The 17,413-nt window shown below is 43.5% G+C and overlaps 1 protein-coding gene across 4 annotated transcripts in view; it reads left to right on the top strand.

Annotated features, from left to right (window-relative positions):
- The window catches only part of LOC119433758 (neprilysin-1-like), a 741,141-nt gene that overhangs the window by 172,120 nt on the left and 551,608 nt on the right, over positions 1-17,413 (top strand). The window contains exons 1-5 of one of the 4 annotated variants that reach the window (XM_049659303.1): positions 229-443; positions 8,904-9,023; positions 9,986-10,027; positions 14,866-15,027; positions 15,862-15,942. In XM_049659303.1, coding sequence (XP_049515260.1) covers positions 8,948-9,023; positions 9,986-10,027; positions 14,866-15,027; positions 15,862-15,942 — 361 coding nt within the window. In that variant the 5' untranslated portion in view covers positions 229-443; positions 8,904-8,947. Of the gene's footprint in view, positions 1-228; positions 472-8,903; positions 9,024-9,985; positions 10,028-14,865; positions 15,028-15,861; positions 15,943-17,413 lie in introns of those variants that run through there. The other 3 variants (XM_049659301.1, XM_049659300.1, XM_049659302.1) reach the window with 3 other exon arrangements.

A 17,413-nucleotide genomic window follows, 5' to 3' on the forward strand; every position in this document is an offset into this window, starting at 1 on the left:
CACGACATCTTCAAAATAATTTTATTTATTTTCCATTTGGTTATAAGAAAGTCAAGAAGTCGAATTACTGCATAGTTTTTCGTTCATGCATAAAACAGAAGTTTTTTAACAGCGCTGAAGCATTGAGCTCTGCATATTTATTGAGCGACTGTGAATCACAATTTTTATTTGTACAATTTATAATTTCTATATTCTGCTTTCCCGGTACCCATAATGCCAGCAAAGGTTGCGGTTCGTGTCGCGCAGAGAAGTCAAATGTGAAACGCTTGCGCTGCACTAGCTTATAAACTCACCTCAAATCAATAAATAGGCAGAAACAGTTCAGAGTTAACGCAAAGAGAACTTCTAGGTTGTGCGACCTCATACCGTCAAGTGCGCAGTCTGCTATGTTGAAGACTCATGCTTGAGATAAAAACGCAAAGATCACTTCAAAAATAAATAAAGTAAGGAATTGGAGCACTGCGTTTGTAAGTAGGCATCTTTCTCTTCATTTATGCTGCTGTAAATCTTGAGCGCCCAGAAATATTTTCTTTACAGTAAGAACCTAGATACAAACATTTCTGTCTGTCTTGTAGCTTTGAGAGAGCAAGCGAAATGTCATTTATTAATTACAAAGAAACTAAGCCCCACTCCCGGCCTCCGGGCCCAGCAGGTTTTGGTTGAAATACAATTATTTCAACTCTGTCCAACACCTACTTACCAAATATTCTTTTCACCAATGATAGGAGATCAAATGCTTATACGAAGTGGTGGTGCCCAGTGAACTGTTGCTCAAAATATTGCCTGCGACACAATTTAACCGGCAGGTGCAAGTGTTCTGCTCCTAGGCACATAACTACATTTTGTGCCTCTTTTCGTGGTATACAAAATCTCTGTTGGCCATATCGCTCCACGAGTACTACTTCCCTGCATGAAAAAAATGACGCCTTCACTGGATGTGACACTCTTTCTACTATGCACGTGTCCGCATCTCCATCTTATTTCACGGTATATTTTAGAATTGAAAATCAAATGCTTTTTCTTTGCTATTAAAAAACTTTTTTTTTCGCCGCGTGCTTTTAGCAGCCCCTATAAGGCTAGTATGAATTCCAATAAAGAAGTATTTGATCTGCGTAAACAAACAACAGTGACATGTGAGACAGAGGAGTGATGATGACAGCGTAACGTTGACTAAAACATATGCTGCTTCTCTTATTCTATTGCATAGCGGGGCGAGTAAGATAGATCTGTGGAATAACGCAAGATTAATTAACTTCAAGAGGAAGGCTCAATTCCCGCAATTCACTTGTCATATGAAATAAGCAACGCAGTTTCATTCTGATACACCTGCTCGCTTCGAAGAAGATTGTGCACAATCTCTGTTTATTTAAATGATTCAAGCTTTTTTTATACCTTCAACTGGATTCTTACTCTATGTGGAAAAATCAAAATTTGACGAAAGATGGCGTTAGACTTCACTGAAAGTTTACTAACAAGCATAAAATATGGAGAGTAACACATTTGCGTTGGTTATTGCAATGAATGATGTTCGCACTAGGACAATCATGGCAGTGGAGAGGTGCGTAATTACGTTTAGAAATTGCCGTGTAGCCAGAAAACACAGAATATAAACAGCACCTCGAATAGCGAAGGAGTGAATCCAGCTGTGCGAGAGAGAAACAAAAAAGGTTTTGAAACTGACCGGAGCCACTGGTGTTATAAGGGAAAACACCACCATTGAAATTCAGCGTCGACATAACAATCCGCTACACGATATGAAAACAAGGCGTGTTTTGATGCCGATGGTAACTTTCTCGACGCATGTGGAGGCATTTCTTTTGGTATCTAGATAAGCGCAGCACTTGGCAAAATAGGCCGGCTGCGTAGGTCCATACCTGTCCGTAATAAAAGTGACTATCCTTAATATTTTTAACAGCGTCTGTCAACAAACCCGAGTACAATACATCCCATTTACAAATGCACCTGGCACATTGTTACATGTATTATAACATACATTTTAAAGACAAGGTCTTTGCTGACTTTATGCTGTTTTAGGGTATATGAGATTTAGCTACGTGTGCGTAACCTTTTTAACAAAAGTGGAATTTTCGTTACTTAGAAATATCATAACAAGTAGAAAAATAGCAAAATGTGAATGTAAACGAAAGAGCACACGAATATAAGTCGCGCACTAGGTTAAATATGCGGTGGTGGTGGTGGTGGTGGTGATGTTGAAGCAGGTGGGGATAGCCTGGCATACATAGCCGGCAATTGTTCCGCCTGATCCTCCTTCGAGTTGAGATGAGGGGTGTGTCACCAAGTGTCTATGAGCTCCGTGTCTCGCACGAAGGCTATCAGCAGTCGTTGCGCTCTCTTCCTGATTGTCGCAGGCCCTCCGGGGAAAACGACGTAGTCAAAGGTTCTGTGCGTAAAACCGCTCTTTTGTAGGCTGTCGACCATAGCTTTTCTGTCTGTGTCAAACTGCGGGCATATCCAAATGAAATGCTCGATGTCACCAATGTCACCACAGAAAGCACAGAATGGGGAACCGCGAACCCCAGTCTTGAATAGCTAAGCTGTGGTGTACGCGGAGTCGGTCCTGATGCGGTATAAAAGCGTCGCTTCTGCGCGGGTAAATCCATGAGTCGCACAGGCTTCGTGGGGATTGTTGTGGATCTCCTTAAAGTGAAGGCTTATTGCACCCTTAGGGTTCTGAAAAGCATTTGGAGCTTTCACTTTTGGGACACACGTCAGCGCTAGGCGTGCAAGGGCGTCAGCTTTCTCACTTTCATCAATTCCTACGTGTGATGGTATCCACTAGAATCTTATGTTAAATCCTTTGCTTGTTAGATCGTTAATCAGTGCAGGAGATTGCCTTGTAAATTTCTGTAGAGGTAGGCCACGATGTAATCTCTGTAACGCTGACTTGGAATCCGTCAGCATCACGACATCTCGTGCAGAAAAGGCCCGTAGTTTCCGCAGAGCCGCGGTGATTGCGGCGCTTTCTACTGTTGTAGAGGAAACTACGTGATCCAGTCGGCCAGACCATGACACATCAAGGGATGGTATGCAGAATGCCGCTGCACAGATATCTGTTTGTGCGCACACCGAACCGTCTGTGTACACTTGTAAGTGGCTTTGAAACGCTGTGCTCAAGTATCCCTTTGCTTCTGCTCAAACTTTGCTTCTGCAGTTGAAATGGTGCGTTTCGCCGGTAGGTGGGGTACACTCAGGCTGCAGGTAACGTCCTAAAAAGACCATGGCGGGTCAAGGCGACTTCTTTTAGGCCATTCCAATCCTAAAAATTGGAAAGTGTTCAGAGCCGCATGCAAATGTAAGCGAGTTCTTGCTCTTAGCCGCCGGAGAAGCGCCGTGCCTGCGTGGGACTCGCCCAGCCTTAATAGCTGCGTAAGCAACGCCTGAGATGCCAAGAGGCGGAGTGGAAGAGACTCTGCCTCATTAGTGACTTTCTTGTTTGAAGCCGGCTGTGGAACTCCCATCGCCAAGCGAAGTCCCTTTCTGTGCACAGCCTCCAAGCGCTCGAATTGACTCGATGACGGTGATATCAGAGGGAGCTGATATCACCGTCATCGGTGATATCACCGATGCGGCTTGTTATCAGTGCAGCGTTCAGTTTAAGCATGGACATAGGATTGTTTCCCCAACGTACACCTGCCAATCGACGAAGTGCGTTGACTCATTGTACTGATGCAGCCACAACACTTTCGACCGCACGACGCCATAGTAGCTTTCTGTCGATGGTGACGCCCGGGACTCGAACATGAGTTGCACGAAGTATTGAATGCCCTTTGATATTAAGTGTCAGGCGTGTTGACTTGCGTCTCACTCCCGGGAAAAGCATGAAGGCAGATTTTTCCACTGATAAACATAGGGAAAGCGTCGATAAGTGGCGTTCGATGGCGCAGATTGCGCCCTGGGCTATCCGGGCCAACCGTTTGTGTTGGTACCCCGAGATCCAAATGCAGATGTCATCTGCGTAGATGGATATTTTAACTGCCGTCCGACCTACTTTCAGTGCATCTGGAAGGCTGGCCATGGCAACGTTAAAAAGCAAGGGAGATAGGACACTTCCTTGTGGGACACCGAGGGAAATTCGTCGCTTATCACTCATTATACTTCCGAGCTTAACTTGGACACATCGACCTCTGAGAAATTCATGGATGAATCGAAGAGCATTTCCCGAGACGCCCATGTTTTGGAGTCCTTTGATGATGCCTGTATTAAGCACACAGTCGTATGCCTTGGCAATGTCCATAAAGATGCCGAGTGGGGAAAGGCCGTCTGTGCGATGGTGCTCGATATGGCTTATTAAATCCAAGACACTGTCGTGGGCGCTCAAACGTGGACGAAAGCCGATCATGCACGATGGCAGTCTATTTCCTGGTTCAAGATACCATGTTAACCTCGTACACACTAGTCTTTCCATCAACTTTGATGTGCATGATGTTAGCGATACTGGCCGATATGAGGCGAGGTTTGCAGGATCCTTTCCGGACTTGAGTACTGGCACCACCCATGCTATCTTCCACGTTTCTGGGATCTCTCCTTTGCTCCAGACGTGATTAGATATGTCCAGAAGGGTTCGTCTTCGTTCGTATGGCAGATTTGTCAGCAGCTGATTGCTGATCGAATCAGGACCCACAGCACAGCGTCTTCTTAATTTGCTAAGCGCCAAATCCAACTCACGGAAAGTGAATGGCGTATCCATGGTATGGAATGCTTGAGACAACAGAGGGTTCGATACTCCTGCTGATCTGCCAGATGTGTATACGTCTGCAAAATCTTCTGCAAGGGTTTGCAAATCTTTTCCTTGCTTTAAAGGAAGTGCTTCAATGGCCTGTGCGGGCGAATCATTCCGGACAGGCTATTCATTACTCCTCATATCCTTGTCATGAGAGCGAACGCCGATAAGCGCTCACAGAAAGCAGCCCACTGAACTCGTCTTAACCTTTTTGTGTGACGACGGATGACAGCGTTTATCCTGTTGTATTCAGTTTTTGCAGAGGGATTTCCCGTTTTTCTCATTAGTTTCCGCTCCGCTCTCCTAAGCGCTGCGCAGAGGTTCTTTAGTTTCAAATCAGGAGTAGGGAAATGATCTGGCAGTTTCAACATTGAGGTAGCCACACTCTTGCTCCGCAGCATATCTGCGAACAGCTCACCAGGGGATTCATGCAACGCTTCTCTGTATGTGTCCCAGCGTGTCACAGCACAGAATTGTCGACCAGCAGTGTGAAATCCGGTGATGTTGGTGAAGATCGGAATATGGTCGCTGCCCATGCTGTCTGGGGCCGTTGTCGACGATACGCAAAGGTCTGTAGAATGGATCACGAGGTCTATGGCACTCCATGAATCTGGTGTTCTGAAGAAAGTCGGTTTACCATCGTTCGCGATACATAAGTCAGCAGCATCCGCGGCTGCGACAAGTTCCTTGCCTCGGAAATCAGCAATATTATCTCCCCAAAGCGAATGATGTGCGTTAAAATCGCCACAGATTATTCTAGGAGAGTGGCAATGAATGCAAAGCTCCTGTATAAACGCCTCCATGGAGACCTTCCTGCGTGGACTTATATACAGCGACACAACACTGAGTTTTCGGTTTCCTAGGCGCACTTGCACAGCGGTGACCTCCTAGTAGGTTAGAACAAAGGTCTTGCACTGGTAAGGCGACGTGAGGTATTACTCGCCTGATGTATATAATCACACTTCCATTAGCAAATGACGGTATACTCAGTATTTCCATGTCTAATGTACCCTGGGATCGACCTTCCATTAGGGAGACCAGCCTCCGAGAGGGCTAGAATTGGTATAGGTATGTCTCTAAGGAAAATGCTAAGTTCACACAGACGCTGTTGAATACCGGCGCAGTTCCATTGCATTATTAAGGGCACTTTTGGACGATGGAATGGGCCAAGTGGGCGAGAAATTGTCATTATGTTACTGAGGGTATGTGGAAGTAGAGCACAGTATTACTGACTCAACAGCCAGCACTGCTTCAGCCTATCCTTCGTTGAACTCGCAGGCATCTTCGCGACGTGGGAACGTAGTGCCGTGAACAAAGCGCGTATTACATGCTGGCAGTTTTCCAGCTCACTGATTCCAAGTGGTGCTTGAGGTCGGTTCACTGCGGCTGCATAGGTGCGCTTTTCGGACTCTTTTGGACCAGGTATTCTGCAGCGGTGGTGATCGTTGGCGTTTGCTCAATAACTTCGTTTATCGGTGTGAGACGCGGGAAATGAGAAGCGTACTCTCTTTCCAAAGCAGTTAGTTGTAGCGCGCTGAGTGTCTTCTTCGTGTTCGATAGGTGCGCTTGCATTCTTTGGACCCAAAACAAACATCTTATTTCTGCGTTGAGCAGCTGTCCGCGCAGGACATCCACCGTAGCTAGCAGGATGGTCGCCGCCGCAGTTTGCACGCACAGAGTTTTCTTTACTTGCACACGTCTTAACATCATGAGGTCCCCCACAGCGCTTGTACCTCTGTTCCCTACGACAGTACTCAGCGATATGTCCGAAGCGCTGACACTTAAAACAGCGTGGTGGTGTCTCCATGTAGTCGACAAGTTCGTGTCTGGTGAAAACAAGGTTGATCTTCTCTGGGCGTTCAGAATTTAGGAGCAAACTGTGAGAACCACCGAGTTAGTGCGCCTTGACTCCCATTCAGATGACGAGGTTTGGACCCGACGGATGATTCTTCTTGCATGAAATACTCCCTGAGTTCTCCGGAAGGTGAGCCACTCTTCATCCGAGTACCATTTTGGGACTCCTCTAACAATGCACGTGTTTTTCATATAACTGTGTGGGACACGGGCAGATATGGCTATGCCGCCGATATTCTTGGTCTCTAGAAGGATGTTGGCTTGTCCTTCTGCCTCTACATCTAAGAGCAATGCTGCCTGTGCTGTGAAGTAGCTCTTCATTGGTGCTCCACCGAGAATCGTTTCAAGCTCAGAATACAGGACAATAGGGTTCACTTCCTTAAATCAGCTCTTTCGGATGCTGCAGTGACTCACACTGGAATGCCCTCCGCCCTGTCTTTGCGATGGCGCACAACTCGGAAACCACCCTCCTCCATGTCGAGGTCTGAACGGTTCATCACGTTGTCGTCCTCGATGATTGTTGACTCGTCTTCAGATTCACCAGTGTCTTGCCGCTTGCAGTCAGGCTGGCTTGTACAAACCAGCTGGCGTTTCTGACCCGGTGTCACCCCTTGGGAGGTCATGGCGGAGTGCTCGTCGGTGCCAGCTTGTTTCGTAGCACCTTGTGAGGCGGTGGGTGGCGCAGCACCCGTCGGTCTCCGATACGGAAGGTACCTTTTCGAGTCGACCGACGTGATGAACAGTTCTGACCAGTAAGATTGCCAGAAAATAACGATAATAACGATAAATGTAGGCAGAGCTACTCAGACAGATTAGCAGCAGCTTCGTCGTCTTCCTCCCTATCTTAAATATGCGGTACGGGCCTAATTGCGCCAGTATAGTCGTAAATGAACCACATTAAACCAAACACTCCATTATCTGCAGCATCGGCCCACCTCGCTTCCTTGTGAAAAACAAAAAGCCTGTCAATCAAAGTTGACGCCTCAGAAGACAACGTTGATGAACGTGCGAGTAGCAAAATGCAACGAAAATGAATGGCATGCATGAAAGAAATAGATAGTGCAGGCAAAATATAATTTGGGAAAGTGGAACAAATAATTCTTCCTCTTCTTTCTGGGATTTTACGTGCCAAAATCAGCTCTGATTATGAAGGCACGCCGCAGTGGAGGGCTCCGGAATAATTTGGACCACCAGGGGTTCTTTAACGTGCACTACATCGCAAGCACACGGACGTTTGTGCATTTCGTCTCCATCTAAATGCGAAATGCATGAAAGTAATGAAAAAACACAGTGCAATTGTGCAACATTGCATCAATATAATGGTTTACTTTAAGCACATAAACATACATATACAGACTTGCCAACTCTACAGATTTGTCCATGAGGCTTCCAATTTCTGACCAATTTTTGCGAACGTATGGACACGGCCAGAAATCTTCGGAATAACTGCACCGAGCCCCAACGCAAAAAAATCATAATGTTATTACGCGCTAGGTACATAGCCCAAGTTACATTTTAGTCGAATCCATTAGTATGTATGCAGTGTAGGCGTAGCTCACTTCGCTTTAGATTGATACATGCGTGGAGGATTGCGCGTGAGTCAAACAGTCTAACATGCGTTGCATAATAGCCGGTATTTCTTACGTCACCTATGCCACTCTCCTTCCCAGTATGCCAATGTAACACGTTAGGAATAGAAAGGGGCCAATGTCACGGGCATAGTACGTGTTCGTTAATTATAACCGCGCACGCCTGGTCTCCTGGTAAAGTACGAGCGCTAATTGCGGTACTAACAATTATTCTGTGCTGTTTTTGGCAGTGCTGTGTCCTAATGAAACAACGCGATCGTTTTTTCTTGCCGGAGTCTCTCCCTCAACCCCCCTTCTTCTTCACAATCCCCAGGTTCACAGGTGTGCATATACCATGTGCAGCCTCCCGCATTTTTAGCTATATCGCGCGAGCGTCCATCACGCGTCATTTTAACGCCTTTAAGCGGCCATAATCAGCCAGACCAGCAGAAGTACTCTCACGCACACTAAGCACTCTCCTGTGCAAGAGTCGTCTAATACAATGTTCCCATCAGGACGACGCATGACCGTTTTATAGTGTTCTAGCGCGATATATTTAAAAATGCGGGAGGCTGTACGTCGATCTTGCCTCCATTCGGCATCGACTATGGTTGACATGCCATTTAAGAGTGGAGGACTTTATTGCGTGAAGCGTTAGCGATAACAGTTCCTGCATAACAGTTTTGGCATAAAGTTTGAAAGTAGGGGCTTTTTGTTAAACAATACATCCGAATTTTCAGTCTTTTGCAGCCTTCAAACCACGGAGTATTTTACCATCCAAGCAATGAATTTCAAGACAATTCTAATAAGTGTGTGGATTTGGTTACCTGCTTTAGCAACTGCATATGATACAGACAGTGGTAAGTTTACGAAGCTGTGCATCAGACTTCCTTTTGAATGAATCCTTCTGTTAGTTTCAAGCAAGACTGGGATGCAGTATCTTCAGCGCTAACCGCAAAATCTTTCACGATTAGGGACAATGTATTTTCGTGAGAAGAATTTCAGCCACATAGATTCATTAGCACTGAAATGCACCTTTGCTTTAGCTGCAAGAAAACAATGTCGTTCACGTCGTGTTGTATACGCAATCATACCGAAACACCCGTGGGCTAAAAAGATGATAGCAATGGGCTAAAGGTCTGTTGCACACACGCGTGAATATTGTTACGTGGAGATAGTATATAAAATGCATATATTTACAAGGTAAGGCGCACAACGCTACAGCAATAGTAAGACGAGCGGGTGCACACCAGAAAGCCACACGGTTGTCGTCGTCATCGTCCAAGCACCGACCACAGGATCGCCGCTCGTGACAATATGTACGTGTATGTAAAGACGCGTTCATAAATGCCCTTGTTTTCCGATATGACATAAAATTCGTGCACCGTCTAATGTCAACTTTGTCACTGAATACTGAGCTGCGCAAAAGATACAAAATAATTACATTTATTGCAAAGCCTCTTTATATTTCGGAGGATCGGTAGTCTCGTACTGAATTTCTTTTGCAAGAAGGGAGTTGAACATGTTTTCAGTATCATCGCAGCAACGACCACGCGCAAGCAAGGAGATAGACCTGATTTATGACACTACTTATTCACTGCAAAAGCTTTCGGCGCAATACAAATCTTTGTACAGAAAAAAAACATTGGCGTAGACGATAATTTTCATGCTCAGCAGTTCTTGCATTTGAGTATAATAATCATAGAGGCTTTGAGATTAATAACAAGATCCGCAATGTCATTTTCAGTATGGAATACACTGTTCGCGGTGAGCCAATTTTTGTCGCCTGCACCTGGACTATACATATTTCTTGTATTTCCAGATACGTTTCTAGTCTGCAACTCGTCAGAGTGTATTCAAAGAGGTAACGTACCTTTGCATATTGTGTAATAATTTGTTCTGGTCCAACTCATTCTATTGATTGACGAAGTTGGAAACAAACCAATATCTCGGCGTTTTACCCAACACAGTGGAAGAAGCGAGTTTTTGTATATTTCTGTTACTGCAGCTTAATGCCACGAATACATTGCGCTATCGCTGAAGCATGCACCAATCAAGCTCATTCTTCCTGAAAGTAGCGATTTCATTATGATACATTGAACTCTTCGCATTCATGACCGCTCAAGCGCTCGCGGTAAACGCATTAGATTCAACTGGTCAATTTCAAGTTATTCTTGTACAAACGCTTTATCCATTCAGAATGCCGAACTCCTGCTCAGAGCTCGCTTGCGCTTTCACGTTTTTCTTGCAAGTCGAGTGGAGATGCCGATATAATTCGAATTTTATGCACGCCACACTAATGTGCTGGGTATTGCATAATAATTCATTAATCTTGCACCTACATGTCCTTGCGTAATAAGGCATTATCAATCATCATTTATTCTTGCACCTACGATTTGTTTAAACCAATAAAAAAAACAGCAGTACATGTGCTTTTTCGCATGCATTACTGGCTTCCATGCACCGCGAATTGCGCTAATGCTGAATACAGCAATAAATAATTTATGTTTTGCAAATCAATGAGCTAAATTCTTGTTTGTTTGCTTTGTATCTTGATTTCGTACCAAAAGTTAGATTAAAACAATTTATGTCGACAAGGAATAATAAAAGTGGCTGTATCTTTATGAAAAGATTTACTTCTGCGTATAGTTTGCTAATCGCAAATAGTCTCGTGAAAAATATTAGTGCACCGATTGACCACGTATACCACAACCAAACATACTTGATTGTTTCGACCACTGACAGAGCAGAGTGGTTGGCCTCTGTCATGTCCCCAAGTTCATTAGAGGTTAAGCAAACAGGAGTACCTCTGAGGGTCTGCTCACCGTGCACTATGAAGTATCCATTGCCCTTACGACGCTTGCCTACCCACATATAGAGGAAAGACGGGGTGATAAATTTGAGAAGCTTGATCCTCCAACCTTGGTAATCTGGATTAGCTCGGATGACCAGAAGAAAGGGCATTAGGATGATCACACGAATGTTGATTGCTCTTGTAGCCAATCTTTGCCAAATTGAGTTACTAGTTCTCAACCCTTCCCTAACGTATAGAAAATTGTGGGAAACGAATCATCTACTCAAGGCGCCGTATTTATGTTTAGGTTATTGGAAAATTAGCTGGAAACACGTCAACGAGTCCTGCGTCACATTTTCATGGCAATGCGTAGCAAACTGTGGTGGTGAAAAGGCTTCTTTTTGCAAGTTATTTAGGAGAGTCGTGCCAACAAATATGGCTGAGGCACAACAGAATATAGATCGTAGGACTAGTGGTGTACGAATGTATCTTTTCCTGATTGGCATTAGATTCGAGAATTCTCTATTCGAGGTTGTCGAATATGTGAGGTACAGCTCGTACAGGTGCCTCGAAGATGAGAGAACGACGCTAGTGTGGACTGGTAAAGATAATTATGCTGCAAAAAAGCTGGGAATATTGCAAAAGAATACCTTTTCTTTAGTGACCACACGTACCGGGTAGGATCTGCTCAATAATATGGGGGCTATGATAGGAATGCTCGCATTAGGGCAGCTTCTACACTAAATTGAAGGGTAATATTTTGTGTCTCCCTATAAAACAATTAGTATAATAGGCGCATTTTTAGTATAAAGGTTATCTCTCTCAACAAAAAGAGCAATGGACTTTTACCTGGGGATATGCTGCTCACTCGTTTCATTACTGCTGTTTCCAATTCAAACTAGTTGCTTCTAATTCTTCAAGCAGCTTAGTTGGGCTGATATCTAGTTGTATGTGTAAATACATCAAATAAGATTTCGTTGCCAAACGGACTGCACACAATCTATATCCTCCATGGTGTTTTGGAAACGTAAAAATACTCGATGTTCGATTCGATATTCATTGGGTTTTTTTTCGCTTTTATTCGTGTACTGTACGAAAATTTCACTATTGAAACTCGCAGGATATAATTTGGCGTCAGCATATTTCGTTACATAGTCCGCCTCAGCTTGACCTTCCTTATTTCAACCAACGAAATAAATCCTAATTGAGCAGACTTCCCGCTGTTTCTTTAAGCCAACTTCATCCTACAGGTGCTCATTCCGGGTTGCTAGTTGTGCCGTCTTCGTTTTGCTTTCATTTCCTTTAGTGACTACTAGGTTGCTATATAAACCCTGGTTATCTGCTGAAAGACAAAGCGAAGGGATGGGCCATGAAGCGTTGTACGTGTTTAAAATGTTGATTATTTGCTTGCATTGACGCGCACCCAGGACGTGGGCGGTACAGTTAAACATGCCCACAATAGGCGATTGCCCAACATTATGCCCGTATATATTGTGACAACGTGAGCTATCTCTTTGAGATGTCCACCGCGTGTTGATGATTGTAATTTGCATACTAAGTCATATAACCACAATGATACATTAGCCAAGAAGCGCGTCCACGAGTTCATTACCATTCTAAATTCTATACTGTGAAACACAGCTACAAAAGAGGATCAGTCAAAGACCGTGTGCGCATGTTCATTATGATGATAATTTCGATACAATGACACAGACTCACAACGACGGTTTGGACTAAAACCGGGGGGTACATATCGCGCCAACAAATACGTCTTTGAGAGAATCGCTGCTTGTTAATGACGATTGCCGTTCATGTACTGCGGAATACCTACAGATCGGGAACGAGGAGTGTCCGCAAGTTGATGACGATGGTTAAGATATCCATAGTATGGTGATCATAGTTTGGTCATCCACTAAGGGTGGATGATCAATAACCCACTAAGGGTGATCGACCAAAAAGTGGCAGATGAACTGAAAATAAACAAGAAGATGTGATGAAATGTATAGCAATATAAAGTTTGTCACGTTGCGCAGCGCGGATGAGCGGGAGCGGATGAGCGCCAAAGGCAATGTACCCAAATGGATAAGTTTATAACATTTGATTAACCACTTCATGAAAGCTTCGCGTTACACAGATTTTGACATGTGCGTTGGATCTGCATAATTTTGTTTTATTTTAGGGCTTCAATTATTTTGTGCTAACATCACTAAATCCTTAAATACTGTAGAGAATTTGGTTCCTGCCAATGTGCGGTTTGCCATTCAAGTTTAATGCTGTCTTTACGATCGTTTGACATATGTATAGACTTCATACAACGAAAAAGACGCTAAACACCAATAAAAGTTCAGAGCCCTTCCACTTCTGTGAAGATGGACGCGAGTGAAGGTGTGTCTACGGTGGGTCTGCTGCAGTGAATATTGATATAATGAAATAATATATTTTCATTATTGGTTTTATTGAGCGTCTTCGCCATGTTCGTCAAAGAGCAAGGACACCGACGTCTTGTTTTCGCCAGGGTATGCGCTAGCCACAGCCACACTGCACGGCAGCGTCCGGATCATGTAAAATCTCTCCCGCTCGTGCTCTCGGCGGCTCACACCCACATACCCAACGCGGGTATGAGCCACGCATGATTTGTTACCTTCTTTCTTCCTTTCTTTCTCTATTTCTTTCTTTCTTTACTTGTTTTCGTCCTTCCTTCCTTCCTTCTTTTTTTCCTTTTCCCTGGCTCATACCCGCATTGGATATGCGGGTATGCTTCACACGTGATTTTAATGTCGTTAATCGTGACATAACTGACGAGCATGTGATGCTATTAAATGTCATTACCTATCAGTCATGTTAGTCATGCATTTTGACGCCTGTTGTAAGGCACAACTGGCGGGAAACCGCCATGCACATGGAGCTGAAATACTGATGATAGTTTTTTCAACACGCGACACGATTCTGGGGGAACTAGCTCTTGACAGCTTCGCTGTAAATAGGCAAAATGAAAGGGAGCGTCTTGATATTTATCAAGACACGTCTTGACGTTTCGATGATACGCTATGATGTTTTGCTACTGATCAAGATAAGATTGAGCACGTGTCTTGATATTGACCGATCTAGAGTGGTTTGATGCGCGGAACCGCGCCACAGATTTGCGGCTTGGCTATATATTACGGCGTTTTCTAGGAATGAAGTTATTTACGAGTGACGCTCTTTACTTTCGCCTGTCTTTTCCTTGGTGTTCGCGTCTTTTTCCTTTTATGAAGCATGTGACAGCTTGCCCAACAAGCTTTATAATAAGCATAGCTAGAGCCTCTGACAGGCCACCCAGAGCAAACATAAGCATCCTCCCCCACCCCCCTAGTGGTGATGTTCACCTCTCTAGAAGGATAAATGAGGAGGAAATGTAAAAGACCAGAACCCGCGTTTTATTTCGCTACAGTCTGTGTGGACATTTTGGGTGGTAGATATGTAATTACTGTATGAAGCTGACAAAAGCCCCAAAATGTAATATTATATATCATCATTCAAAAAGGATCCGCAGGCGCACTTTATATATTTACGATTCTTGCAAAACGTTTTCTAAACATATATGACGACATTTTGCAGATGCCTTATATAAATTCATGTCTTTATTTGCCGAAGAAAACCAATATGGTTAGGTCGATGTAGACATACAACGCTTTGGCAATACATATTTTGCCCATCTCCCACAACATTTGTAGCCGTGGGCAACATGACGTTTTGTGGACGTCTTGAATGGATGCAGTTTAATTTTGCTGGTCACAGACGTCCGTAAAACGTTTTGTGTGTTTGTGTTCAGTGCATCAGCGACATATGTCATTGCGTCAAAATGTTATGAAAGAATTTTCGAAGGGTGCGTTTGAGTAATTATCACGATTAATGTTGTTGCCTTACAGCCAAACTAATAAATGACTCACTTAACACCTCCATTGATCCTTGCACGGATTTCTATTCATACGTATGCGGCCGGTGGGAAAGCACTCATCCTCTTCCAAGTGGTGCGGGCAGCTATGATGTTTATCAGGAGATTCGTAAAGATATTCCGGAAATGCTAAGCTGTAAGTCATTCTTCCTATTTGAACTCACGCCAATCATCGTTTAACACTTGAATCAAGTTTCAAATGCACCCTCGTATAACTGAGTGATTTATGGGCTCACTAGGCATGGGATCTAGATATAAAGTAATTTCTTGGGTGTTTGTGTCAAATACTGAGACATGATAATACCATTAAATCAAGGTTCAAGTTTGATCAACAAGAACTCTAGCACCTTCTTAGTTTGCGACCATAAAATATAGATCAGAATTTTTACAGTACATCTTCTACAGTGTTGTCCTAATGTAGTTCAAAAAATGCATATACAGAGAATAAAAGTTTAGAAATCTAAAATAGTACAACTGCAACCTTACAATCGCAATAACAATGGGCATATTGCGGTAAGCGTGATAATGTTTAGCTGTAGAAAGTGGCCTCTTGCATTTGCTTTCCGTCACTTTTCCGTGTCATTGCCAGCCCATTGACCGTACACCAGTGTAATACTTCACCTGTTTTACCCTGCTGTCTTCCCTAGAGTGCACGTACGTATCCTTCATTTAATTAAATGAGCAAGCTTTATTTTAAGAAAAAGCTTCTATTAGGATGCCTTCTTGAGTTTAACCTTGAAAAAGCTCTTGTTGCGGTGGGTGCGCAGTCGTCGTCGATACACGCTGAAGTTTGCAAACAGGTTTTGTAGCCTCTGTTTGTTTAGTAATGTAACAATTTTTCCGCTGTCTACAGTACCACATCTATTATTCTTGGAACTACCTGCTTCAGTGGCAACAAACATTTTTAGACTATGCCACATTGATGAGCAGGTAAAGTATACTGAAAACGCCAATACACCTTTGTTCACAGATATTCTTGGAAACCGAACCCTGGTTGAGACTAACCAAACCGCAATCGACAAGGTGGTAATCATGTATAATGCATGTTTAGGTAAGTTGCGTTATCAACCAGGTTTCGCAGCCTGTGTTTAATGAGTAATTTATCTTAATTTTTCCGCTGTCTGCAGCTACACATCTATTATCCCTGAAAGTATTTGCTTCAGCGGTAACAAGCATTGTTACTGTTGAAGTTGGATAATCACGTGAGGGTCGAGCTTTTGAATGCATGTTTTCTTTTCCGTCAACCAAATGAAATATTACATTGCCTGCAAAAGGCAGCGCAAAACACCGATGTACAAGGCTGACTGCATCACATCACACTACACTGAGATCAATGGTTTTTATTAGCAAAGATTTATTACCAGTTTCATAAGTGTGCAGCAATATTTCAGCTGAATTTGCCAACCTGGTAGAAGTGTTCAAAATCATTACCGGAAATCTTACTGGCCGATACATAGGTAAAATAACTGTCTCAACACAATCTGGATAATGCATATTTATTTTTGATCATTTTACCCTCAGGCCCAGTTGTCGGATATGTCACATTCGAGGCGTTCGCTGCCAACGTAACCACTTGAGTGTAGCGTACGCAACATCCAGGCATTTTTTTTTTTTAGATTCTGGTGGCTACGGCACTTTTGATGTTCTCACTCAGTCTTCTTTTTTAGATGATGTCGCGTGTTTGTGGAATTGTTCGTGGGATATTTGAGAAGGTTGATATTTGGCCTAATTGTGCCAACGCTGAGAAAAGTTCACTGAAGCATGTCGACACATTATCGAGTCATCGAGAAAACAATGTTTAAAGATGCTAGGAAGTAGTAGAAGGCACCGGCAAAACTAGCGCCTACACTCATAGTCTATTATCAAATAAAAAGTCTCTGACCTCTGTTTTCCACTGGAGAAAGGAAATGCGCATATAATGAAGGCATCGCTCAAGAGGGCTTGCCTTGCAGGCGGGTTTTGGTAAATGAAATTACGTGATCTATCAAACCATTACTGCGTATAAACGTGCTCATTTCATTCGCGTTTTACTGTATTGAAACATCAAAGCAGGAATGTTAGCAGCCACATTACTTGTGGCCAAAGTGGGACATCACAGATTTAAATACGCTACAAGGGTACATTCACAAGACAACGCATATGTTCTTAAAGCTCTAGAGCCAACTTAACCGCAATTCCTCGTTTCACCTACACCTCTAGTTAAGCCTTTAACTGGCAGCTCAACAATATTGTTGAACTAACAAAACTATCTGCAAGAAGTGCACAAATCCATATATTTGTCTGTGCTTTAATTTACGTTTATTTATGTACCTGTTCAACAGTGGTATTCAACAAAATGTCGAGCGTGAGCAGCAGCATATGTGTTGGTCACAAAATATGAAGGCTTCGTTGTTATCTCCTTAGCACACGTGAGGGTGATATTCTCGCCAATGCGATTTTTTTTTCGTTTTTAGACAATCTCCAATTTCTTAACATTTTAAGAACACACATTACCCTTGCCAAAACAAGTGCTAGGGATCAGT

This window comes from Dermacentor silvarum, chromosome 11 (assembly GCF_013339745.2).
Source record: "Dermacentor silvarum isolate Dsil-2018 chromosome 11, BIME_Dsil_1.4, whole genome shotgun sequence".
Taxonomy (NCBI): Eukaryota; Metazoa; Arthropoda; class Arachnida; order Ixodida; family Ixodidae; genus Dermacentor; species Dermacentor silvarum.